This window comes from Sceloporus occidentalis, unplaced genomic scaffold (genome assembly GCF_023333645.1).
Source record: "Sceloporus occidentalis isolate IW3139 unplaced genomic scaffold, rSceOcc1.0.p SCAF_6, whole genome shotgun sequence".
Classification (NCBI taxonomy): Eukaryota; Metazoa; Chordata; class Lepidosauria; order Squamata; family Phrynosomatidae; genus Sceloporus; species Sceloporus occidentalis.
The window spans coordinates 61431751-61459600 of record NW_028316986.1 but is presented as its reverse complement, the minus strand read 5'-3'; the positions used below and the strand labels follow the sequence as shown (position 1 = coordinate 61459600).

At 39.7% G+C, this 27850-nt stretch overlaps 1 protein-coding gene across 12 annotated transcripts in view; it reads right to left on the bottom strand.

The window, feature by feature from the left end:
- The window catches only part of CEP170 (centrosomal protein 170), a 127136-nt gene that overhangs the window by 86261 nt on the left and 13025 nt on the right, over positions 1-27850 (bottom strand). For all 12 annotated transcript variants that reach the window (XM_089529814.1, XM_089529816.1, XM_089529819.1 and 9 more), the window contains 6 exons: positions 17836-17980; positions 14960-15049; positions 8983-9061; positions 5863-5921; positions 5202-5364; positions 1260-1394 (listed from right to left, as the gene is read on the bottom strand). In XM_089529814.1, coding sequence (XP_089385940.1) covers positions 1260-1394; positions 5202-5364; positions 5863-5921; positions 8983-9061; positions 14960-15049; positions 17836-17940 — 631 coding nt within the window. In that variant the 5' untranslated portion in view covers positions 17941-17980. The remainder of the gene's footprint in view (positions 1-1259; positions 1395-5201; positions 5365-5862; positions 5922-8982; positions 9062-14959; positions 15050-17835; positions 17981-27850) is intronic.

Genomic DNA, 27850 nt, shown 5'->3' with positions numbered 1-27850 from the left:
AATAAATAAATAAAGCCCAGCTGTTTGAGGGGAGGCTTGCCTGTGAGAGAGGCACCAGTGACATGGCAGTAGTGAAGGGAGGCTGCGGCATATCATTGTTATCATATGGACTCCTTTATTTAGCGGAGCCCCCTCTCACTTGTCCTCATAACATCACCTTACAGCAGCGGTGGATATTAGGCTAGGGACATGATTCTCCCTACATCATGTATATTGTGATTTTGAAGTGTGATTTTATTGTTATTTGTATTTATTATAGTTTTTGCTGTAATCTATCTTGATTCCTCTGGGAAAAGGCGGAATATAAATAAATAAATTATATTATTATAATTATTATATATATGAAAAATAAAACTCAATTGCTAGGTTCCATTTTCAGTTAATGGCACAAATCAAGAAACGAAAATTAAGGTATGGTTATATTTAAAAATACTATGTGTATAATATTTATTAGTACTATTTGCATCTTATTTATTTTGTTGCCTAGAAGCTATCAGTAAACTCTTAGGGAAGAGATTAAAACTTGTTTTCATTAAAAGGCTGGGTTTGTAGCTTCCATCAAAGGTACTCCAATGTGCCCATTTCTGAGTTACAATCTTTACTTAATTTTACTTCGAAATGGCTGTAAGTAACAGATAGTATCTTCTGTTGGGTGAATGGGTGAAAATAAAAATAGGACAATAAGAAAAAAAAAACAAAAGAATCATAACTTTTCACACAAACCCTGCCACTAACTGGTCCAATTAGCATTGAAAAATACCGAAGAAGCTGCAAGATGTATACATACACTTATGCGCATACCCTATGGACCCTACTATATACAGTTGTTGTTGCATGCCTTCAAGTCATTCCTGATTTATGGTGACCCTAAGAGGTTTTCTTGGCAAGATTTGTTCAGAGGAGGTTCGTTATTTTCTTCCTCTGAGGCTGAGAGCATGTGACTTTTGCCCAAGATCACTCAGTGGGTTTGATGGCTGAACTGGGAATTGAACCCTGGTCTCCACAGTCACAGTCCAACACTCAAACCACTGCACCATGCTGGCACGACCATGTACTGATCTCTTACTCCTCCACCTCTCAATAGAATAGACAGCCTTTAGTTTTGTTTTTTAATGTGAACATTGAACAGGAAGTTCTGCAGGCAGTCCTGCTAACATGATTTTCACCGAAGCAAAATATAGAATGACATTGCAAGATCTTCTCAACTTTAAAATGAAACCATGGGAAATCTATTGTATCTATTTTCCAAATAATCTTACCTAGCACTCCAGGATCTTGGATTTTCTCTTCAGGTTTGCTATCTTGTTTGTATCCATTCTGTTCTTCTGCCTCATCATCACCCCACCATGATGGCTGCCCGTACAATGGTGTACCTCGAGGCATGGCAGAAAGATCTACACAAAGAAACAAAATAAGTTATTGTTCAGGTCAACAAGAGTAGCAACATAAAGAAAAATGGTTCTCTCAAATATTATAATCCATGGTAAATACTCAAAACATTTTTTCTTCTGTTGCCTTAATACTGTTTAAGCAAACTAAGCTACTTACTTTGTAAATATAAAATTTGCTAGTGATGCAATATATCTTACTAGGTCTTCAAGAAAAAAATAATCAGGTTTTGTTCCCTTCTTCATAATGAACATTTCCCCACTTTTCTTCTTATTGAGACTCCTAATAATCATTACAACATTAATTTTACTCACTATATTTCAAAGCTACAACAAAGACAAGTTTTTGCTCTGGTCCAAGTTTCCAGTCACTTAAAAAAATATGGTAGGTAATATGTCAGATAGCAGAGGCATGCTATTTTAAGAAACACAGAGAGTCTGACTACTTATTTGATTCTAATTCCATCCTTAACAATTACAGAAACATACTGTGAAAGAGAAGTGTACAGGTTGAGCCACTAAGAAAAATGGAAATGCTCCTTTTCTAAACTGGCAGAGTTCTATGGTATTATCAACATCCCTAGCAGTCTTGCAAAGCAGTGTAACACATCAGTGTGGCCTTAATTGTCTAACGATTATTTCCCTAACACTAACATATTGCATGCTTTAGGAGAAGCAAAAATTATATTGTGTATGTGACTAGCATCCTATACAATTGTGCTGTGGTGTTGTGTGTCTTCAATTGATCCCAACTCATGGTGATTCTAAGGAGACTCTTTTCTGGGATCTTCCTGGCAAGATTTGTTCAGAGGGAGTTTGTCACTGACCTCTCTGAGACTGAGAGAGTGTGACTTGCCCAAGGTCACCCGATGAGTGTCCATAGCCAAGCAGGAATTCAAATCTTTTTTGGCTACCAGCCCATTTCTGGGGACAATTCAAAGTGCTAGTCATGAACTATAAAGCCCTGAATGGCTTGGGTACAAACTATTTGAAGGACTGTATCTTCCAAAACAAACCTACCAGAATTTTAAGATCTTCAAGGGAGTTCTTTCTCTTGATCCTGTCACCATCACAGGCTCCTTTGATGAGGACATGGGAGAGAGCTGTCTCAGTGACTGTTCCCACCTTCTGGAATGCCCTTCCACCAGACGCTAGGGTGCCCTCCTGCCTGCTTTCCTTTTGGCAAAAATGTTTTTATTCATGCAGTCTTTTAATATACAATCCTTGCCCAGAAGCTTTGTCAGGCAGGGAATGTGTATTATTTGGGTTTTAAAAAAACTTTTATAAGTTTAATACAATTTTAAATTGTTTTAACAATATGACTTTAATTGTTTTGGATTTTTTGTTGTAAAGTTTTAAAATTATTTTGTCTGTGAGCCACCTTGGGTCCCTTTCCAGGAGAAAGATGGCAAATAAATAAATAAATAAATAAAGCCTAGTCTACAGAGTCAGAGGTCCAAAACATACTGTAGAAATAATCCAGTTTCAGACTGTTTTAACTGTCCTGGCTCAATGATAGGGAATTCTGGGAACTGTAGTTTTGTGAGACATTTAGCCTTCTCTATCAGAGAAATCTGGTGCCACAATAAACTACAATTTCAGGATTGCTTAATACTAACTCAGGGCAGTTAAAGAAGTCTCAAAGTGGATTATTTCTGCAGTGTGCTTTGGACCACAGTCTACCACTCAAACCACTATGACACACTGGCTCTTCCATACATTCATAAAAGCATAAATGCACGGCCATTGTTATTCCTACCAGAAATACCTCAACCTCATCTAGTGCACAATAGTCAATTAGGTCTACCATCCATCAACTGAAAAGTGTGAGAAAGGGCTGTGTGTGCTTGTGGAACTATTGGCTGCACTAGGAACTGCATGTATACAGTCAATTGTGAGGGTTGCGGAATGCTGCAAAGCAACATCTAAAGAGCTACGCATTCCCCATCTTTTCAGTGATGTGGGTTTTCCATGAAATTATGAACTAAAAGATTTTCCATTGCTCTAAATGGTGGTGTAATCTCCTTTGACATGTTTGAGCTATATTAAATATATTAAACATTTTAATGTCCTCCAAACCCATAAATATCCAAACTGAAATACTTGATTAAATGGAAATAAAGCACACTTAAGGTATTCTAAATATCACAGTCAAACAAACTGAAACCTTTATGTAGAAATAATTATTTTTTTCAGAATACCTATTTTTAATCTTTTATTTACAATAAATGTAGTCCCCTTACAACATTTGTTCAGATTTAAGAATGAAAACTTCAGACACATTACTTTCTGCTTGCTCAATGAGATGGACCTGTCCACTCATGTACCTTTAAACATTTTTGGCTCTCTTCCTTCAAGGTTATTGGGACATCTCCAGTTTCACGGTTACTATGTGTTGACTCACTAGCAATATTTACTTTCAGTTTCAGAATAATTACAACTTCAGTAAACCCAAACTTGCATCATACTGGCATCTATTCATCATTACTAATGAATTTTATGAACTTAAAAAAAATTTAGAGAAGTGGGGGACCACGAAAGAAATGAACACTGGAAAATTTCTCATACCACATTAATGACCTCTGCACTAGGATAACATTGCCAGGATTTCAAGTCAAAACAAAGAAGCCTTCTGAGAAATTAGCACTGATATTACTAATTACTAATAGATCGATCTTATAAATAAAAAAGAGGAATCACCTCATCATTTCTGTTTTCCATTATGCAATATTGAGGGCAACAGCATGGTATGTAATAATAATCCTACCTCAATGTTTAATTTCATACTTTATTTTTGCTATTTGTAAGCCCCTATTCAGGTTTAAACCTCGGAAAGAAACTCACAGCATATTAAAAACAGAAATTATGATTTATTAATTTTCATTGATATTACCATCTATGCAACTATAATCTATAAAACCCAGTAAAATTATACCATTATAACAACAACAATTAGACAATATCCACAAACAAAAACAAACTGAAAACAACAAAAAGTTAAATTAAAAATCTGATTTTTTTTAAAATGCTTCCATCCTCAGCTAGGACACCATCTAGTAACAAAACTTCTAGTGTATTCAGATTCAGCTTGAGTTTATTTTTACTCATTCATTTCAAAACAGCAACCAGCCTTGAATTTGGTATATCCACAGTATACATAAGATTTAAAAGTGGAAAGACCACAGGGGCAGGTTAAAGCACAGAATTAATCTGTTACACTAAACAATCCTTTGTCAAACTTATGAAGTCAAGTTTGGATGTAAAAATGGAAAAAAAGGACTTTCCTGATGTATATATCTTGTAGGTCTAACAGTATATTAAAATCTCTGCTACATTTTCAGTACATGCATACTGAAAATCTCCTCTCAATGTATCGGTGTAGATAGATTTTTTTGTGCTTCACTGTAAGATGTGTGTGTGTGTAATCCCAAATTATATTAATTTATTATAGCTTCATATTACAGAGATAAGCACAGACGAATCCTCCAACGTCCACTGCTTTTATAAACTATTTGTCAACAATGTTCAATATACAACACAACAAAGAAAAGACATGTGGAGTGGAATTTAAATAACCTTAAGATACTTGTGTGTTCCAGCTCCACAAAAGACTGAAAGTAGCAGAGCAAACTGTGATGCTAAAGTGAAAGCATTTGCAGCTTGCCAGACAAGTAAGAAATTATAATAGGTATGCATTAACTTGAAAATGCCATTCAACATTCTATTTTGAATACAGTTTTTACATTAACCATGACATTTTTGAAATATTCAGTATATTGTAATGGCTGAAGAGACTATATTCTTTTCTCTTACCTGCAGATTTATCTTCTGATTTGAGTGTCTCTATAGTTTTGTTGTGCACATCAGAAATGATATCTTGTACCTTTGGCTCTGAAGCTTTGGCGCTGGTCATCTTTGATCCTTCTGCCTCTGAGGATTTTTGGGACAACTGCAATTGACTGGTAAATTTCTCATGCTAGAGATCAAATAAAAATCCAATCAAGCTAAGAACAAAATTTTAGTGAAATTCAAAAACATGTTCTTTTGTATACAATGAAGTATAACAATTTTTGGATGCTAACCCTATTGTGTGAGATGAGCCTTCAGATAATCCCATTTTATTGCAACATTTTTTAAATGTAACAATCAAGTAATTAACTAGGTGCCTCCCCCCCAACCCCATATGTATATCTGGAAGTATGTACTGGCACCTCTATTTCAGAGGTTGTGCATGCAACTGACATGATTAGAGGGGAGCATGTAAGGCTCCTATTGGAAAAGAACCCTATTCTACTAATCTTATTGTTAATAAAGCTGAAACATTCACATTAGTTCTCTAAATAACAACAACAACATTTTTATTGTATGGCGACTGCTTCTTAGTGAGAATCAATTGTTATAATCATTATTGACATCCAAGCATAGAAACAAAAGAAATACACACACATACACACATATATCTATATATATTTACCTTAAGTGCTTCCTCGGGGACTCTCATCTCTCCTCTAACTACAGTAAAAAGATTGGTATGTATGTTGTGATAAGGAAAATACAAGCATTTGTCTAACCAAATTCTGTAATGTGGATTTTCAAGAAAAACTTTCCAGTGCCCTAAATATTGTTTTCTGATTCCGCATATTTGTTTTAAATGTTAGATTCAAAGACATTCAAAGCTTTATGTGAAAATTAAAATCCAGCAATATTTGTACTAACATAAAGGCAACAGTATATACCTCCCATATATTTAAACCAAAAAATCCCTGCAAGAACAACATTTTCAAAAGATCTGTACCTAGGTACCTGATATTCATCAGTTTACCTTGGTTTTGGTGAAGTATATTTGTAATACCTTCAGCTTTACTTACTCTGCAGTACATATCAGTTCCATTTCAAGGTGAAAAAATCTGATTCAGTGCAACTAGTCAAAGATTCTGTTTTATAAAAGGAAGTATGTGAGTCTGCAGGCATGAGCAACGTACATGTTTTGTCTTGAATATTTGTACTCATGACCGATTGAGAAGCAAGCGATCTTGTAAAACAGAAACAAGCTTAACAGTGCATTCTTTTGTTAGATTGCTCCTCAATGCTTGGTTTCTTAGAATAACTAAACATTGATAGCCCATATTTAGTCCATCTGACCTGATTGATTTCAGTAGAACAGCCTGATAACTGTGGATAAAGGTGGGAATGATGGTGGAGGAAAATGTACCAATACTATGCTTTTCTGCAGAAAATTTTTCACTGAGATTTCTGCCCACAACTTTATTTTGATAAGTATAAGATTTAGGAGTGGAAAATAATTGCTTGCATGCACTGTGGGATGGGCCACATTTTATGTTCTTGAGGGCAGGATGCAGCAATGGCTGCTGGATAATGGTTGCATACTGGTGGTGGCTATAACCAAAAGCAACAATGGCTGTGACTAGGTCCTGTGCCTTTGTGTCCCACATTCTCAATCATGTGCAGCCTACCCCTCTCCCTATTCCCTCTCTCTCTGACACAAACACTATCCTGGACTTAAAGATATTTACATTTTCTATCCCTTTCCTTTGCCATTTGGTTAGGCCCCACTGAGCATCTCCCTTTTGCAAATAACTGGAGATATTCTCAACACTAATCCACTGGATAGCAGAGGAACTGAATTGTTTAAATAAAGAGTAGGGTACAACTCTTGCTTTGGCTGCCTTCCTCCTGTTGCAACCATGCTCTAGCAAATCAATTGTTTGGCAGGTGATCCACATCATAATAACAACAACAATAATAAATTTTATTTATATTTCCTGCCTCTCCCTTAGGATCGAGGCGGGATTACATCAGTTAATATACAATACAAGTTAGTTATTCAGTAAAATCACGACAATTATTACATTGTTACTAAAATAGTAACACCTGTTTATCGTTCTGTTTTCATCGAGAGTAGGGATCATTCTGGGACTATTCATAAGAGATTGAGTGGGTAAGCCCATCGGAAGAGATCTGTCTTAAGTGCTTTCTTAAAAGCATCTAAGGTGGTAATAAGAAGGATCTCTTCCGGCAAGTTGTTCCATAAGATTGGGGGCCGCAGCAGTGAATGCCTTATGGGAAGTTGTTATTAGCCTTGTTTTTGAGTACTCTAATAAATTCTTCCCTGATGTTCTGAGAATGCGGGGTGGATTGTGTAGGGAGAGGCGTTCCTTTAAGTAACTCGGGCCCAAGCCATGTAGGGCTTTAATGGTAATAACCAACACTTTGTATTGCCCCCAGAAGCTAATAGGCAGCCAATGTAAAGATCTTAATACCAGTGTAATATGGTCTGATCTAGGTGTTCCTGTTATCAACCGGGCTGCTGCATTTTGAATTAACTGAAGCTTCCGAACTTGGTACAAAGGTAGCCCGACGTAGAGCGCATTACAGAAATCTAAACGAGAGGTTACTGGTGCATGTACCACTGTTTCAAGGTCCTTCTGGGCCAGGTAGGGGCGCAGCTGACATATCAACCGAAGCTGATACCAAGCACTCCTGGCTTTCACCTCCACATGAGATGTCAACTGTAGAGATGAGTCCAGAAACACTCCTAGACTGCAAACTTTGTCCTTTAGGGTAACTGTGACCCCATCCAAGGCAGGCTGACAAATCTCCTTCCCTGGGCCTATCACGAGTACTTCCGTTTTCTCTGGATTCAGCTTGAGTTTGTTTTCCTTCATCCATCCCATTATCGACTCGAGGCAGGCATTCAGAGGAGAGATGCCATCCTTGGTCACTGCAACAGTTGGAGACACAGAGAAGTGGATTTGAGTGTCATCAGCGTACTGATAACACCACGCCCCATGTCTCTGGATGATCTCTCCCAGCGGCTGCGTGTAAATGTTAAACAGTATGGGGCACAGAATGGCACCCTGAGGGACACCAGTTGTCAGCTCTCTTTTACAAGAGCAACTGTCTCCCAGCATCACCATCTGGAATCTACCTGAGAGGTAGGACTGGAACCACCGCAATGCAATGCCTCCGATACCTAGTTCCCTCAGGTGTTCCAGAAGGATACCGTGGTCAATGGTATCAAAGGCTGCAGAGATGTCCAAGAGCACCAGCAGGGTCACATTGGGGAGAAAGACACATGAGGATGACATCATATGGATGTGACATCACATGAGAAGGAACAATAAGCACCGTCTCATTCCTCATTTGCCAAATATTTGCTTCTGAAGCTGAATCAATTAATATATGGCCCATAATGGCATTTTGATAAAAAAAACAACTAGGGTTTGAATGTCTAAAGTCCAAAACAAATGCAGAAATAATCCAACTTGAAACTGCTTTAACTGTCCTGGCTCAGTGCTAGAGAATGCTGGGAATTGTGGTTTACTGTAGCACCAGAGCTCTCTGACAGAAAAGGCTACATGTATCACAAACCTAGAGTTCCCAGAATTTTCTAGCATTGAGCCAGAGCAATTAAAGCGGTCTCAAACTGGATTATTTCTGTAGTGTGTTTTGGACCTCAATCTACTGTAGAGCAGCTTGTTTAAAAATGAAAGAAATTGGCAATACATAAATTTATGATCAGAACTACTTTTGAAACCAAATAAATAGTAATTCATTGTTTTTACAAGGATATCATATCCAAATCTCAGTTTATCCTCAAGCTTCAGAGTGATGTATGTCTGCTCTGGAATTCGTACGTCATTCACAAATGTCTAGGAAGAAACAACAAAAACCAACATTAGATGTAACGCTAACGACTTTATGTACATGAATCTAATCTTGATTGCAGAGTCATGACACCATATATATCATAGTGGAGTTGTAGAAAATAACATTTTCAAAGAAATTTCACTTGTCCAATAAAAATCCAGGTCGATGCATACAGATGTGTAATTCTGAGTTTAATTGACCTAAACCTTACATGTATATCTCCTAGTGAAATAAGCAATAAACATGCTGATCTAATATTAACTGCTTCCTTAATACATGTATACCTCAGCCAATAAAATACAGTAGATGCGAACCTGAACACTATTTCTTTAACAGAAACTTTGGTGCCAGAGGTAGAAATACATGGGGGGAAAAGGGATAGTTCTTACACCACAAAAAAGAAGTAAAATTCAACTAGTTTCAGCAAACATTTTAGTGAAAATTAACAATATGCACGTATGAATTGAAACAACCAGGTCAAGTAAGCCTTGCTGTCCAAATTTAAAACATGGAGATATGAATGATCACAATACAGAAGAACAGATGGTAGAGACAAAGGACCAGGACAATGATAAGGACAACAAAATAATAAAAAAAGACTACACAAGAAGATATCAACCCTACCGATTTTGACACTGAGGTGTCAGATTCAAATAAATTTAATTAAGAATGAAACCCTGAAGTATCTTCTCATGGACTGTGAATGATCTGAACTCTCTAATCCAGGGGTAGGCAACCTTTTTGAGCCAGGGGCCGGGTTGCTGTCCCTCAGACAACTGGGGGGCTGAAGCCAAAAAATAAATAATTAAATTTTTAAAAAAAAAAAAAAATTAAATAAATAAATAAACCGGGACAAATGTAGGACAAAATTTTCAAATGGTGGACACTTTTTTTAAAAAGTGGAGGATACGGGAAAAAATTTGCTGATTTTTTAAAAAAATGTTAATATAAATGCATGTTTCTGAGGCTTCTATAGACAATTGCCCCTGCGCGCAAGAGGCCAAAGGCCCCGGCGGCAATCGGCGGCAGGACCAGGCTGGGGCCGGTCCCAAGGCCTCGCCGGGCCGCATCCGGCCCGCGGGCCGCAGGTTGCCTACCCCTGCTCTAATCAAAAGAATGAAAATATTCCATTATTTAAAGAAACTACACTTGGATAATTGCTACTTGCAAGAAACAAAGATGAAATAAAATAACTGCAAAATTCTATATACAGCGGGCCCTTGGTATACACAGGGGATCCGTTCCGGAGGCCCCCCCGCGTATACCAAAATTCATGTATGCTCAAGTCACATTTGTTCCCAATGGCGGTGCGTGTGCACGCACGCCGCCATTGGAAACAAAAGTCCCTGGCTTCCCCTCCTCTCCTCCTTTCTCTCCCTTGCTTCCCTCCTCCCTTCCCTCCCTGCCTCCCTCCCTTCCCTCCCTCTTACTTACCTTGAAGGCCTCCACTCGCGCCGCCACGGGAAAAGCCGGGTGGTGGCAGCGGCAGCAGAAGCCAAGCCCTGGCCTCCTGGCCGCCGCCATGGAAGGGCTCAATGGAAGTGCTGGAGGCCTCTTGGCCCCAAACAGCACCGCCACCAGACCTTTCCTACAGTGGCGGTGAGGGGGCAGAGCCGCCATGCCGGAGGCCTTCAAGGCCTCCGGCGCTGGCATCCGGCCTCCTCGAGGCCTCTACCACTGCGGAAGGGCCGGATAATGGTGTTGGAGGCCAAGAGGCCCCCAGCACCAACACCCGCCCCTTGAAGGCCTCCGGCGCGGCGGCTCTGCCCCCTCACCGCCGCCGCAGGAAAGGTGTGGTGGCAGTGCTGTTCGGGGCCAAGAGGCCTCCAGCACTGCCATCAGGCCCTTCCACGACAGTGGCAAGGAGGCCAGGGCTTGGCCTCCACCGCCGCCACTCGGCTTTTCCCGTGACTGCGGCGAGCGGAGGCCTTCAAGGTAAGTAAGAGGGAGGGAGGGAAGGGAGGGAGGCAGGGAGGGAAGGGAGGAAGGAAGCAAGGAGAGGAGAGAAGGAAGTTGTCCCTAATGGCGACGTGCGTGCATGCGCACTGCCATTGGGGACAACTTCCCGATTTGCCATCAGCATATGCTCAAATCCGAGGATGGCAAATCCGCCTATAAGAAGGGCCGACTGGAACAGTGGGTTAGAAGAAGTATTTAACTCTTCAGAACCAGTCAAGAAAAAAGGAGCAGCTTTATATATAAAATCCTCTCTTCCGCCAAAATTAGTTTTTACATATGTAAATGAGAAGTTTGTAGGAGTACAGATCTCCCTACAACGATTCTCTGTAAAGAGAGTTCAACCTTCTTTAAGGATCTAAAGAAATTAATGACTAATTATAATTATGAAATACGGTCCGCCCTCCCCATACACAGAGGGTCGGCTCCGGACACAAACACCCCGCATATGGGGAAAAGAGCGTATGCTCAAACCCCATAGAAAATTATGGGGTGCGCACTCGCAGCGGTGCACAGGGTGCGTGGCACCAGTACACACCCCATTTTTTCTGCTGGGGCTTGCCTTCAGCGTAAGCTCAAAGCCACGGAAGGCAAGCCCACCTACAAGGAGGGCCGACTGTACATTGCTTACTTAGAGACTGGAACAAAGTGGTAGAATCTGCTATGGACAGACGCACTACCTCAAAGAGATGCAAAACACCAAGTAAACATCCTAGAGAATTTTTCTGACTTATGGAAGAACTGCAATTAATTGATGTCTGGAGGTACAAAGAATCAATTACCAAAGATTTCATCTTCTACTCAGACAGACATTGTTCCTGGTTCAGGATTGATATGTTCTGGATCTCCAGGTAATTAGTACAAGGCAAGATAAGACTAATGTATTACCTAAATCCTTCTCACATCAAAGTCCAGTAATCATTTCCCTTAAACTGTGACCTACACAAATAAGATGGAGACTGAATGAAACCTTACTACGGCATCAAAAAAATAAGAAGCAAAAACCAGTATTTATATGCAAGAAAGAATTGGAACAGTTCTTTCAAATTAATCTGCACAATCATGTTTCTGATGGGGTGGTTTGGGACACTGTAAAGGCTGTCATAAGGAGTGTCCTGATACAAAAAAGAAAAAGAAAAGAAAAAGTGGAAGAATAAAAAAAAAGCCAAAATTAACAAGTTAATGAATGCAATTAATGAATCTGGAAAAGAACCACCAACATAAAAAAGGTAATCCAAAAAATGAAATTGATGCAGTGACAGCTTTCTATGGCCACATTAGAAGAAATGGAGGGAGGGGGGTTGATCCCTTAAACAAACAAACAAACAAACACTTCAATGCAAAAGCATACAAATAAACCAAGTAGATGACTCATATACTGACTGAGAAAAGAAGAAAAGGATGGTATTAGAAAAGAGTGATGGGCAACGTAGAATAATTTGAGAAGATAAAATTAGGAAAATATTTTTAAACTACTTTTGTAGTTTGTATCAACTGTGGGTGATTAAGGAAGATAAAATAGCAAATTATCTTCTGGTTCAAAAATTCCCTGAACTTCTAACAGATCAGAAGGAGATATTGAACAGATTAATTTCAGAGGGGAGGATAAATGAGGCAGTTGACAAAATGAAGCAAGATAAAGCTCCTGGCCCTGATGGACTGACAATAAATTATTACAAATACTTCAAAGAACACTTTTTAAAACCTTTGCAAAATGTTCTGGATGGGATAGTAATGGAGCTGTTCTGGAGTTATGGAAAGGAGCATGCATTACTTGAATTCTGAAAGGTGACTCAGGGTCGAAACAGACCACCCCTTTGCACCGGCTTTAGAAGCCACATGCTCCAATGACCCCACCCGACCACACAATGGGCAGCTTCGCGGCACTCTGGTGGCACGGTATTTACATGCTGCAAAGCCAGTGCAGCACTGGGAAAGCTGGCTTTTTGCAGACTCTAAAAGGAGCAGCAATTTGCACCTTCTATTTGTGCCAGCAAAAAGCCAGGTTGGGTCTGTAGTGTGTGGTTGCTGCAGTCTCAACCTGGCATTCGAAGTAGTGGTGTCAAGCCACTCCTTCAGGGCCATCTGTTTTGGCCCTCAGAATACCCATTGCCAAAGAATTTTAGCTCTATATCCCTTTTAAATAAGGATTACAAAAATTTTGCAGCTGTGCTAGACAGTCATCTTAAAAACTTTCTGAACAGTTACATTCATGAAAGCCAATCCAATTTTCTTCCAAGATATGAAGCAACATAGAGTTGTACTGGACATCACTGATTATTATTAGATTGTAAGCCTGAGGGCAGGGAACTGTCTAACTAAAAGATTGTATGTACAGCGCTGTGTAAATTTACAGCGCTTTATAAATAAAGGTTAATAGTTATTATTATTATTATTATTATTATTATTATTATTATTATTATTAAGAAAATCAGAGATATTGGTAAGAAGGCGTAAGAGATAACCCTATGCAAAGGGATTATCAGAGCATCAAAGACCAGAGACTCCCTTATCCAAAATCTAAATACAAACCTGTGAAGATTGCAATTTTCCTGTGAAGCAAACAGGTGAAACCATGGGATGCCAAATTTTTAAAATACTATCTGAAAGAGAAATAGAATTGAAACTCCATTCTCCTGGATCCACACTCTCCCTCCTCAACCAGTCTTCCTGATAATACATTGACCCTGCAGATATTCGGCTCTGAGGTGAGGTTCTCCCCACTGTAAGAGTAGCATCCTCTCTCTCATCAGGGATCAAGACTAAATGCCTCCCTTTATTTATTTCTGCTTCTACAGATTTGTTGTCCATCTGAACGAAGACATGTCTGCCTTGCACTCTGGACAAAGTTCAACAGGGCACAAATTACAGCCTGACCAATTGATACTGGGGTTGATCTTGGTCTGTGATTGTAGTCCCTAAGCCAACTGACCCTCACAGTGAGTCACCCAACCCCTGGGACTGTGTCCATAGTCATCACCATCCTCCTGGGTTCCTGAATGGACACACTCATAAAGAGAATCTTGGCATGCCATCACTTCAAAGGCAGCCTGATGTTTAGGGGAAGTAGGACCTAGAATTGTCATTTTTCTGCTGTTTTATCATGGTATGGGAGTAGACACTGGTGTAGTTCACTCACATGAAACCTGGCCTAAGTGGCATAAACACGCCACCATGTAGCTTAGCCAGCTATATCAATTCCACTGATAGATGAATGACTGACAGTGATCATTGCCACCAACTTCTCCCTCCTCTAAGGTGGATGAAATACTCAGTGCTCCTTGGTATATATAATAGCTCCCAGATGTAATCTGTGAACTGGAAAAATTTATTACTTTTCTCCATGTTAACCATAAACCATGGAACTGTAAGCATTGCATGCTGATCCACATATCCTCCCTGCTCTTCAGGAAGGAGGTTGAGGAAATCAATAGGTCATACAGCTTTGTGTGTGTGTGTGTGCACTCTCTGTGGTCCCTCGGATGTATGGCCCATGTAACAATTATTGTGGTTTACACCCAGAGACAAACAGACAAAACAGGAGAGCTTGGTACTGATAAAGAGCATCCAGATAAAGCAACACTGAGGTGTTTCCTGTACCTGGGAGGTATTGCTACCCAGAAATCAAGAGATGCCAGATAATCCCCCTCTTGAACTCGCTCCAGGATTACTTTTAGAGCTTCCATCCAAAACTTCCATTTTTATTATTTATGTATTTAGAAAAGCAAACAAGTTGCTCTCAAACAGCCTTAACATGTTTTTTTTAAAAAAACTCCCTCACTAACATTTTCAGATCACATTTCAAGAAGTCATTTCTTTAGATGTATTTCTTACCTTTTCTTCTATCAAATATATATAATACAGTTATGATAATTATTTCTTTAGAATCCTCTAAGTTATACAGATTAAACTATAAGTATTGAAAACAGAACAAATTCACCTACTCCATTTAGACTGCCTAAATCTTTCACTAAGTGTTCATCAGTAGAAGCATCATAGTTGACTACAGCATGTTGTTTGTCCACACTGCGTGACTGAAATATGAAAAAGATACAATGTTAATTTTAATGTGTTTACAGTAGCAAACAGGGAATAAATGCTTAACAATTCAAAAATATCAGGCATTTCCAGGACATGATCGTGAAAGTATTAGAAAAAAGTTAGGAATATGTACTTAGTTGGGCCTCTGCCACCTGGCATATGGGTCTAGAGGTTCTTGTTAGCATTATGGCTAAATGGTTAACAGGAGTCCAGAGTTCATTCCTTGCACTGCAACCAGCAGCTGAACAGACCTCCATTACACAATGTGGTTGCTGCTGTTAAACTGGGTTTAGGAGAGCGGCAGGTCAGAAGACATGACCTAGTTGCATATACCTAACTAAAGGGTGAAACAGACTGCCCAAAGGGGCGGCTTGAAGCTAACCCTGAGAAAGCCATGCTGGGGTTGCAGCAACTGTCACTCCTTTTTGAGCCAGCAAAAAAAGTAGGCTTTTCCCACCCCACCATGGCTTTACAGCACTCCTGCAGTGTAAACACCACACTGCCAGAGCACCCAGAAGCCAGCCCACGTCTGGGCAGCCAGATAGTTTCCAGGCATCTTGGGGGCATTCGTCATCTAAACACCATGTCTCCAAGCTGCCAGGAAGCCAGCGTTTAGAGCTGGTTTGTTTCGCCCCTAAGTAACTGAGGTAGAATAGCAGTATAATTTTTTTAAAGAATTTAATTTTTACCTTTCCGATAAAAATTCAGGTAATCATCACAGGACAATAAACTGAATCATTTTGTTAAATTAGAAAGCAGCACATATAAAACTACAAAATTATACATAGTTTCTTCTAGATACTTCCATTTTTAAATGAAAATATAATCAGGTGTGTAGATATACTTAGATGATTAAGTTTCACTGCAAAATACCTTCTTATTCTTTAAAGAAATATATCAGAACAGCAGCAATACACACATACTGTATTGGTCTGGAAAAATTCAATTATTTGTATGAATGAAGAGTGCAAGCAAAAAGGATGAGGAAAAAAAATCTGATGCTGGACCAAAAATGGAAAGCCTTTAACCATTTCTTATTTATTGCTCCACATATTTCAGAATTAATACTCTGTCTTCAGAAGCTAAAAAGAACAATAGCAGTATGTATGAAAAGGATAGGGCAGTGATGGTGAACCTTTAGAGACCAAGTGCTGAAACTCAAAGGCATTCCTGCACTGGGTATTACCCGGTGCCGGGGGGGGGGGGGGGGGGGGACTTCTGCCTTCCAGGGCTGGGACTTCTGGGAGCAAGACTTCCCCAGAGACAGCTGAAAGCACAGGAGGGTGGGGAAAGATGAGGAATAGGCGTGTGACTGTTCCTGATGTTCTCTGACCCTCCCATCTCTCCATGTGCCCTCAGAAATGGCATTGTGTGCCAGAGAGGGCACATGTGCAATAGCTTCGCCACCACAGGAATAGGGGATCTTACCACAAGTTAAACATGCATCAACAGTGTGATGAAGTGAATTATAAAGTCAATGCAAAGCAATTCTATGCTGCGTCAACAACACTATAATGTCATTACTATTTGTTTTTTAAAAAGTCTCTTAGAACTAAGATAATAACAAGAGATTTAACTAGATATGTGACAAAGAATTTTATGGCACCTTGAGAACAATGAGATTTGTGGCCCTGGATTCTGAGGGCTAGAGATCTAGTCCAAAGGGTCTCAAAAGAACCCTTTGTCAGAAATGTTCATGCCACAAAAATACACGAGTCTCCATAGTGCCAAAAATCCCAAATGTTCTTGTTATGAGAACTATAGTTAATCTCCTGAAATCCGCTACTAAATATTACTTTGTGCAACTGTCTTTTACTCATTACTTTGGAGAAGAGTACTGTAACAAATTTTTGAAAGCACTGCACTAAGGGCCCGACAGGCCAAAATAAAGCTGCTTCAGGTCACCTTGGAGGTATGATAAATGATGCATGCATCCTAAGAGTCTAGAAGCTGCGCCAAAACCATGCTCCAGTCCTAAGGACTGAAGCGCAGCTTTGGTACAGCTTCTGGCCTCTTAAGATGCATGTGTCATTTAAACTGCATACCTCCAAAGTGGCCCAAAGCAGCTTTGGCCTGTCTGTTCAGGCCCTAGGTCAACTGTGACAATGGAATATGTAACAGAGCTTCTTTCGCTTCTCTTGTTTCCAACCAAAAACCAGTTTCCCAGTCCTCTGCAGTAAGTTTTTTGGAGTGCTAAGTGGCTGCAGTTGCAAGTTGATATCACTTCTGCTTACAGTATGTCAGAACCTACTATAGATTGTGCCTTTTTTTTTCAACTCTCAATTTCAAGGCAGCGGGGGGGGGGAATAAGATGGGGGGAAAGCTGCTATTGAATTTTTTGTACATTTTCATTTTTTTATTAATAATGTCCCTCTTTTGTGAGTTCCAAAATGCTACTTATTCACACTCTTTTAAAATACCTTTCTGTTGCTATCCAAATTTGTCTTTGTCTAAGGATCACACTAATATGTGAAAAAAGGAAGATTCCATTTTCACTTCATCATCAGAATGCTTTAAAGACCTACATCTTCTTCCATTCAGGACATAAATCAGGATATTTCTTACCTCAAGTAACTAATAGTGTTCATTCACTAAAGTCCATTAGTCTTAGTCTTAGTCCTCTATGTGGACTACAGGCCAATGGTTAAACTAATCGTTGGCAATAAAAGTTAAATATGGGAAAGCAAAATATTTGATGAAATCAAAATGTAGTCCCCCCCAAAAAATATGTACAATATTTATGTTATTAAATCAAAATTTTCAACTTTCACACAGTTACCTGCAACATCAGCTCACAGTCATCTCTTCCAACAAAAATCATCTCTCGTGGCAGCCTATGGCGGGTGCCTCCACTGCTCACCAAAAACCAGGATGTTAAGCTCATTTTCTTTTTAGGTTATAAAGCCTAACAAGACTACGTCATCCTGCAGTATGACAGAGACAGAAAGAAAAAAAAATATATTATTTTTTATCTTCAGTTCTTGAAGCTCTCAGTGAAACATATACAGATTGTGTATCCCTTATCTAAAATTATGAAATGCTCTAACATTCAAAACTTTTTGCACACCGATATGATGCTTGAAGGATGCGGCTGTGGCACTTCTGCTTGTTCATTCACAAGACAGAAGCCTTGTTTCAACTCTGTTTCATGCACAAAATTATTTAAAATATTGTAAAATTACCTTCAGTCTATGTGTATAAATGTGTACATGAAACACAGGGGTGAAATAGACTGCCCTGAAGGAACGGTGTGATGCTGCCCCTGAAAAAGCCAGGTGGATGCCGCAGCAACTGCACGCCACAGCCCCACTCCAGCTTTTTTCTGACACAAAAGAAGTGGCAAAATGCCATTCGTTTTTGCGCTGGAAAAGAACCATCTTCTCTCCCCCCATGGCTTTTCAGCAGTCCTGCGATGTGCGGCATATAAACACTGCACCACTGGAGCGCCACAAAGCTGCCAGTCGTGTGGGTGGGTGGATGGCGTGACACCGGCTTGGGGGTGGCATCAGAGCATGCAATGTCTAAACACCACACTCAGATGCTATCTCCAGATTGGCATAAAGAGGAGGTCTGCTTCACCCCATAAATAGATTTTGTGTTTAAATGTAGGTCCCATCTCCAAGATCTCATTATGTATATGTAAATATTACAAAACTTTTAAAAGCCTCAAATCTGAAATGCTTCTGGTCCAAACCATTTCAGATAAGGGATGCACAACTTGTATAATCCACTGGTACATGTACATGTACCGTACATGTATCAGTCTCAATCGACCAGGAATTGCAGATTCTACATCAGCTGAAAGGATTGCTTCACAAACATTGTATTTCACATGCAGGTGGAAAAAATGCACCTGTGTACCATATGGGGGAACTATAGTTTATAGGAGTCCTGGTGGAGCAGTGGTTAAATGCCTGTACTGCAGCCACCCACTCAAAACCACAAGGCTGCGAGTTCAAGACCAGCAAAAGGGCTCAAGCTTGACTCAGGCTTGCATCCTTCCAAGGTCACTAAATGAGTACCCAGATTGTTGGGGGCAAATTAGCTTACAGTTGTAAACTGCTTAGACGGTATGAAGCGGTATATAAATGAAGCTTGTTTTTGTTTGTTTGTATGCGCAAAGTGCAAAACAGAAACATCAACCATCTTAGCACAATCCCCAACTCAACCCCCCCACACACACACACCTATCCTGAAAAACAAACATGAGAATCCACTGCAAGTTGTTTCAACAAAAAGAATCTCTATTTGACAGAATGGTTCTGATATTTTTGAACAAAATCTTTCCATCATAACTGATTGTTCCGAAATCTCTTAGAATTAATTCATATTTTTGAAGGAAAGGTTTTTCTGAAACATACCAGAACTTACCCACTTATTTTTACATATATTTACTCCCTAATACTTCAATACAAATGAGCCTTATAGTACAGTATTTAAAATATGCACACACTATAGACGTGTTTAGATATGTCCTTTGCTTACTAAAAGTATCAATGATCACAGAGAGCAGCTTTATGTTGTATGCTAAGCAAAGTGCCTTCTAGGACACTGCCTGAACACATCAATTAAAGCTTGATAAATTATCTGCTATAAAGGGAAACCCAGTAACTTCCTTAAAACACTATTATATAGCATTATTATTTTTTTTTTTTTTTTAAAAAAAGGTAAGTAGAAAGAAAGCAGAACACAACTGAATGGTAAAGCTTTCACCATTTTGGAAAACAAATACAGTGTGCCCGCATTATAAGTGGATGTGCCATACACGGCTTCCACCATATCCTGGAAGCCTACGCTGGAAGAAGCCTTGGCGCACCTGGAAGAAGTAATGGGGCACACACTACAGGCATGAGCCCCATTACTTCTAACGGAGCTTGAATACACACATTTTTTCTTTACATGGGGGAGGGAGGTGTCCGGAACAGATCCCCGCGAGCAGAAAGGGTGCACTGTACTACTGGCAATAATAATAGTATTAAATATAATGTACAGAAGTAGCACCCTATAGAAGCCATTGCAATTTGAAGGTTAATGCTAATATTATATTGATGGTAAAGATCTATGATGTAGATAGATTAAAACAATGAATCCTGCTAAATGTTAGAATCACTGCTGAAAGTATTGTGAGACAATAATCTAACCAAAAGAGTTCTAATATAATTCTATATAAGTATTTATTTCTTATTTATTTCTTATATCAGCGTGAATTTCAAAGAAAAGACAATAAGAAGTGCAGATATCTTATGTTCGAGTCAGCAAGCATCCCAGGAATCAACAGCTCTTGTATTCTATCCATCTGGAATACAAGAGCTGTCAAGTAATTAATTTAGTGCAGGTCATTCACAGGGTATCCAGCAGGATGACGGGAGAAGCAAGAGAGCAGTCCAGGAGTTGTTTAGCAAGTCAGTAGTCCAGATAAAGGGTCAGCCAGAAATAATTTTTTTAAAAAAAGAGTCATAAAACCATAGCCAGTCCGTGGTCAAGAAAACACAAATGCTAAATGCCAAGAATACTGTCATTCACCCAGATAAGATGGTTGTAAGTAACAGAGACGCTAGGGAGATTTATGAGCAGATGTCTCCAAAATACCAGGTGTCTAATTAGGTCACTGTCCCCAACTTAACAAACTCTGGGAACAATGCAATCTCTTTGGTCTCTTTGTTACTCCATGAATGATGGCAGTGGGTCAATCAGCATCTGCAACCTCTTGATGGGGAGTAGGGTCTCTGCCCCAGCTCTACAGCTGCAGAAAGACCCTACAGGAGCTTCAGATTCCTGGCAATCTGCCGCCTCCTCTCCATCTGAAACCTGGGACTCTAGTATGTATGGCTCTAGATTGTATGAACATGTATGAGAGTTTAACATGTATGAGAGTTTTTCTTCACATAATATTTACCTACAGGGACTAATGAAATAAACTCATGAACTGTAAGTTCTAAACTGTAGTACAGTCAGCCCTCTAATACTATATATTTGACCATCCACAGCTTAAAAATATATATATTTAAAAAATCCCCAAAGCAAACCTTGATTTTACCATTTCATATAAGGGACACCATTTTATTACACCATTGTATATAATGAGACTTGAGTATCCATGTGTCATAGTTCACCAAAGACGCACACAGGCTGGCCTCCGACTAATGCAGCCAGAGGCAGCTAATCACAAGCAGACAAAAAGTCTTGCCTGTGAGAGTATGTTAAGAGAAAGGCATTGGTCAAGAAGTCCAAGTCAAGGGAGGCAACAGTAATAAACATGGTCCGAGGGTCAAGAAAGTCCAAAATAGGAAAAGCAGACGTTAGAGAACAGGTAACAGGAATGCTGGCCAGGAAACAGATAAATTTCTTCCAGCAACTCTTAAGCAAACTTAGCTCTTGAAAAGCCTGACACCAGCTGGTTCTAATCAGAGCTCGCTTGCTTGCTGCTTAACCTGTGGACTGGCTGAGTGTCTTAGTTCTATCTTTTGTTGGATCCTTTTGTTCCCCTTGCTTGATTAGATGTAAGGCCCCAGCTGTGTCCTCTGTCTCATCAGCAGGTGAATCTTGCCCTTGTCCTGCTGGCTGAGGCTGCAATTCCACAGGATCAGCTGGCTGAAGCTCTGCAACAGGGAGGGCTGCAGGCTGTTCCCTGTCTGGAAGACTGGCCTGGATCCCTTCCTCAGCCTCCTCATCAGACTCTTCCTCCAAGTCCCAGTCCTGCCACTCTTGGTCCATGACACCATGGATTTTGGTGCCACAAGGGGCCTGGAACCAAATCCCAGCAAGATACCAAGGGCCCACTGTATATTTGGAGATACAAGGGAATGGAGGCACTGTTCTGATATAAAGGGAAAGCATCACTCTCCATCCTGTGAATGAGCTGCGGTAAGATTCAGGCACATATTTCTCATTCCTCCCTTACAATTTCTGATCCTCTTTGTTCTTGCTAGTTACAGTTTAACCCACAGGTTCTTAGGTTGGAAGACAATAGGAAGCTGTGGTTTATTTAAAACTAGAAACAGATGCTTCTATGTAATTTTCTTTGCTACATGTGCAAAAGAGAAGGAACTCTGACAAACTCCGTTTTACTCCTCCAATAGAAAAACTTGGCTCAAACTGAGCCAAAATAAATGTAAACTAAATAGCTTTATGAAAATACAAGTTACTCTAACAGTATATGGATAAATCTATTTCAAAAAATTAAATCTAATATGAAATGTGATTGATGTATCTAGATGAAACTCAGACGAATCACTGTTCAAAAGGGGAATACGAAAGGGGGGGGGGAGTTCAATCCAAATAGTTTAACTGATTCCTAGATGATTTAGAAAAACCAGTATGATAGCCTACTTCTTTGCAGCGTAGACAGCAATCTAGAAGTGTTAATCACTATAGCCTTCTCTGCCTATAGTAATGAATAACCTGAAGGTGAGACAAATACATGGCACTCCTAAAAATTACTGCAGTACACCTTCCAAGGAAGATATTGGACTTAAACTGAAGGTAACTCACACAACATTGAAGCTTGCAGTTTTGCAAGGATATTTTTGCGCATCTGTATATAGTAATAAGTTGCAAAACAGTGACATGCTTTCAGTATCATTCAATATGTAGGAAAAAATGCACAGCTGCTAATGAAGAAAAATATCTGGAAAAGTATGCACACAAGCAGACTATACACTATCATTGGCAGCCTACACAAGTACTACTTATACTTAATGAACAGGCTAAACATGATGCTGAGTAAAAGCAAAGAATGAGTGCAAGAAAAGAACCTGAAAACGTCTAAGATCAATGTATTACATTATGATGCAGACGGTCTGGGAAAAAGTTATTAAAATGTAGAAAAGTGGGAAGGTACGTACTGTATGGATCATAAAGGCAGAACACAATGTTCACAAATGAGAGAGTGGAGTGCTGAGGAGTACTGTGTTCAATTCTGGGCACCTCAGTTTAAGGATATAAGCAAGCTGTAGCAAATTCGGAGAAGGGGAACAAAGATTGCATGAGGTATGAAGAACAAAACATATGACAAAAGTTTAAAGGAGCTAGGTGTATAGTCTGCTTGTGTGCAGCTTGGATGAGAGATGGCTCATGGGTGACATGATTGCACTTCTTAAATATCTCAAGAGCTGTCACAGAAAAGAACAGGCAGGCCTGTTCTCTGCTGCCCCAAGGAGTAGGACCAGGTCTAATGGTTTGAAGTTACAGAGAGTAGATTTTAATTAAACATTGGAAGGAACTTCTTGGTAGTAAGAGCAGTTTGCCATGGAACCAATTGCCTAGAAAGGTGATGCGGTCTCCCTCTCTGGATATCAGGCTGGATAGCTACTTGATGGGAATGTTTTAGCTGGAGATCCTGCATTGAGCAGGAGGTTGGACTCAATGTCCTATGAGGCCCCTTCCAACTCTATGATTGTCTCTACCCACTTGCCTGAAAGAACCACTGAGCTTATTGGTACTTAATTCTGAACAGAAATATATGGGATTGCACTGTCATGTTGCTAATAGTATAACTGGTTTGGCTGCACTCACTTGTGAGAGCCAAGGGTGTGCCTCATAAGTAAATCATGGGACTAGCAAGAATCAAGAACAGACATCCTCTTTCATGGTAGCACACAATGCATTTCCTCTCTACTACCAGGCAAAAGTAAACCAGCTCTTTACCATGAGCAGTTAGGGATCAGTTTATATATGCTGCTTTTTAAATAAACACACATATTCGTTAAAATGTAGACCCCAAAAACATTTTACACACTGAGACCAAAGAAATAAGGCTTATTATTTTTTAAAAAAAATCCTGAATAACTGGGTCAAAGTTGATTAATCACAATCTCAACATAAAGTAACAACTGACAGAAAAAGCCTAAATTAAAATACCTGGAAGGGAATTAAATATTCATCATCCCTGACAATCATTGTAGCTTTAGGTTTCACTTGTAGAGATAAAAGGCTGTCAGAAAACACAAACTTTACTGCTACAGCTAGCAAAAAGTAAACTGGCAGAACTGTGACAGATTTGCAACCCAGATACATATTTTAAATTCCTCTAAGAACACTATAAATCTGCTGTATGAACCAGAGACACATCTATGGAGCCAAACCCTATACTTATTTTTTTAGTGTTTATGTATGTATGTCTTAATTCAATGATACTTGGGGTCCACTCTAATCCACTATCAGTGAGTATGCATCAGAGTATGGCACCAGATCTCATTTGATCTTGGAAGCTAAGCAGGGTCAGTCCTGATTAGTACCTGCATGGGAGATTGTCAACCAAAACAGATGCTGTACACTATATTTCACAGGAAGGAACTGACAAAACCACCGACTATCCCTTGCCTAAATGCTATGGAAGGCAGGCAGGCAGGCACACAGGTGGACATGCACACACATAAACTGGGAAATTAATGGGAAAAGCTGAGTCCATCTACTGCAAGGAAAGGTCTGTGCTGGGTGTTCCATAGTTGTTGCTAGAGAAAAGTAAGAACAGGCTTTTGTTCCAATGAGAGATATATTTAAATAAAAATCAGCCTGCATTCTACTACTAAAGTTTCAATATTAAACATTTAAAATCCACACACACACACACTCCATGAAAAATGACTAATATAGATCCCTGTATTCTGAAATAGCTCAGCATTGCCTTCTAGAGTGTCTGGGACTTTCTGATCCCCAATGTGAGGACTTAAGAAGCCTACAACTTGTCTTCATTCTCTGAAACATACAAAACAGCATCTTTCAAAATGCTGTTTGCACTTGGAACTGGTTAGCTCTGGTTGACATGTATGTCTAGAGTTTTATAGCAGATAATCATATTTTCTAAACAGTGCTTTGATTGGCTAACTAAAACACCATCAAAAATTCATTTATAGCCTCAACTGGCAAACCCCAAGTCTGTCTCTACTAATGTGTTCAGGGGTAGCTATGTGGGCCATGTAACAAAACACAACAAAACCCAAAATATGCATCATGGTGATAACATGGTTAGCCAATCCAAAGGTGTAAAATACACCAGACAAGGAGGGTAAAAATAATACAGAAGAATAATGACAATGTCAGAGTCATGGGCCTGCATCTTATTTGAGATGTTTGCTTAAGCTGATGTTTACAGGTGGTTTCAAGAGAATGTTGATGCAGGTGAAGGCCACAGCTCTTCTTGGCCATGACAGAACTGAAGACAAAGGGTAGCAAGAGTCAGGCAATATATCTGGCATGCACCAGTTTGAGGAAGGCTGTGCTAGGTTGTCAGAGCAAAGACTTGCTTACAGGGGCTACTTATCAGTGATTATTTAGGAGATGCTCGTTATCACTAGCAGAGAAAACATTTCCTCTCCCAGATCAATAACTCTAAAAAGCATTATTTTGTCACATATTATGAAATATTATCAGTAATTCCATTAGAATTTGATGTTTCATTTCAAAAGGGGCACTGTAGTTTCAGAGAATATATTTAAGTGCTGTTTTTTGGAGAAGTGTTTGTACTCACACAGTATGATGCAACAGTATGATGCAACAGCAGCAAAAAAAAAAATCAATACAATCTTCATAATTCAGGACTAAAGTTAAATTTTGCAGCCAGAAGAATGGGTGTAACCCAATTTTGCATGATCTACAGATACTGTAGTTGCCAATATCTGAACTAAAATACTGATACAAACAAAACTCTTAATTTAAACTACAAAACAAAAGAATCCCTGATATGCTCTTGTTTTTTGTTTAAGGTTATAGTCAGAAATTATTGTCCTCACTCAGAAGGGGGGGGGGGACCTCAGACACAGCTGCAAGTTAGAGAGGTTCAGCCTCAAGCACTTGCTTGAGACTCTTAGCCTTTAGCGTAAAGAAGAATATTCCAAGATCAGATGACACTAGATGTGTTCAGGGTGGTATGGACTATTGAAAGATTGGAAATGGCTAAGAACTGGAAAATGGACAATCTCTCAATGGAGACTTGGTGGAGATGGGTATGAAATATTTGGTTGATGGAAAAACAAGAGAACAGTATATTAAAAATAGCTGGTCACAATAAGGTCTTGTTTCCTGAAAAGCGGTTTCCCCTTATTGAATATGTTAATGTCCAGTCGCAAGAGCTCTCACCCCCTTCAAAGCATCAAGATTTATGGAAATAAGTTTTGTATGATGTCTAGATATTACAGTTAACGGTAAGGTTTGTTGTGGCCTGTTTTTCATTAATATAGTGATTGATCCTTTATCTTATTAGTTAGGCAACCCCCTCCCCCACATTGTTCATTAAATTTTTAATTTTTTTTTAAAGAGGAGTATTCCAGAAAATCATAGTTTTGCTATTTTTAGCCAAAGGCCTAGAAACTTTGGGGGTTGTCAGCAGTCAGCCATCATTTGTGATTGTCTTGATCTTGCCACCCCTACGTATTACATTGCACACAGTTAACACAGTAGAGCAACAGTCTCTTCCTTGGAGCCTACCAAGGACATGTACAAAACCTAAACATTTCTTCCCATTCCTGAGCCCCGATAGGAATGTAGTGGGGCTAGCTCCTTCCCCAAGTCCTCTGGCATATTGAAAGGGGTACGAGTTATCTCTTCATTCGGCATAAACCACAAAGTGTCTCCCCTCAAGATTTCTCCATAGAAAGGATGCTGGAATTGTATGAAGGGAGAGGTAAGTTTCCTCAGCCGTAAACTCTGTGTGGGCTAGATGACATCACTCAGAGACCCAAGCATGATCATGCATTCTGAGATCATACAGTTCCTGATATAAACACTAGGTAGGACTTTTCTGCCAGATGTTTCAGCATGTTTATATTTCCCTCTCCTCTCCCAGTTTCAAACAAAAAAGGGAAAAGTAGGGAATCAAAAAATGTCTAATCAGCACTTCCAGGAATCTCTGGGTGCACTGAATGGCAAAAGATGAGACCTTAATCCAGGGGTAGGCAACCCTTTTGAGCCGGGGGCCGGGTTGCAGTCCCTCAGACAACTGGGGGGCCGAAGCCAAAAAATAAATAATTAAATAAAATTTTTAAAATTAAATAAATAAATAAATAAACTGGGACAAATGTAGGACAAAATTTTCAAATGGAGGGCACTTTTTAAATAAAAAATGGAGGACACGTGAAAAAATTTGCTGATTTTTTAAAAAATGTGAAGATAAATGCATGTTTCTGAGGCTTCTCTATAGACAATTGCCCCACCATGCCCCTCGCGCGAGACACCAAAGGCCCCGGCGGCAATCGGCGGCAGGACTGGGCTGGGGCCGGTCCCAAGGCCTCGCCGGGCCGCATCCGGCCCGCGGGCCGCAGGTTGCCTACCCCTGTCTTAATCCAACCCAGGAGAACCTAAAAGAAGCACTGACACACACCCCCCCTCTCTCTGCTTCATCATCACTTTAGACCGTCTTGAATGTCTGGATGGGAATATGGTGGCAGTGGCACCACTTCAGAGCTTCCCTTCAAAGGAGCACAGAGAGGAATCAGGCACTGAAGGATCTGAACAAGACATTTGTGTACATTTGCCAGCTTTTCAAGGTTAAAATCAGCAACAATATGAAAATATCTAGGAATTTAATGGATATCTTTTTAATCAGTGACACATTGACATTGTGCCCTTGTAATACTCAAGTCAATAAGGTTAAGATTCCATCTTTAATTCCCTTTATCCACTTATTCACTACTGCTTCTATAAAGTAATCAGATTATTCAAGACAGGTTGTGTCATGGAATGGCACAGTAAGCTTTTCTTCAATGGCCTAAGAGAACTGCACACATATTATCTAGGGAGAAATCCAAGATTTTGATATAATGATAACTAGGCAGAAGTGGGATCACCACATTTCTCCC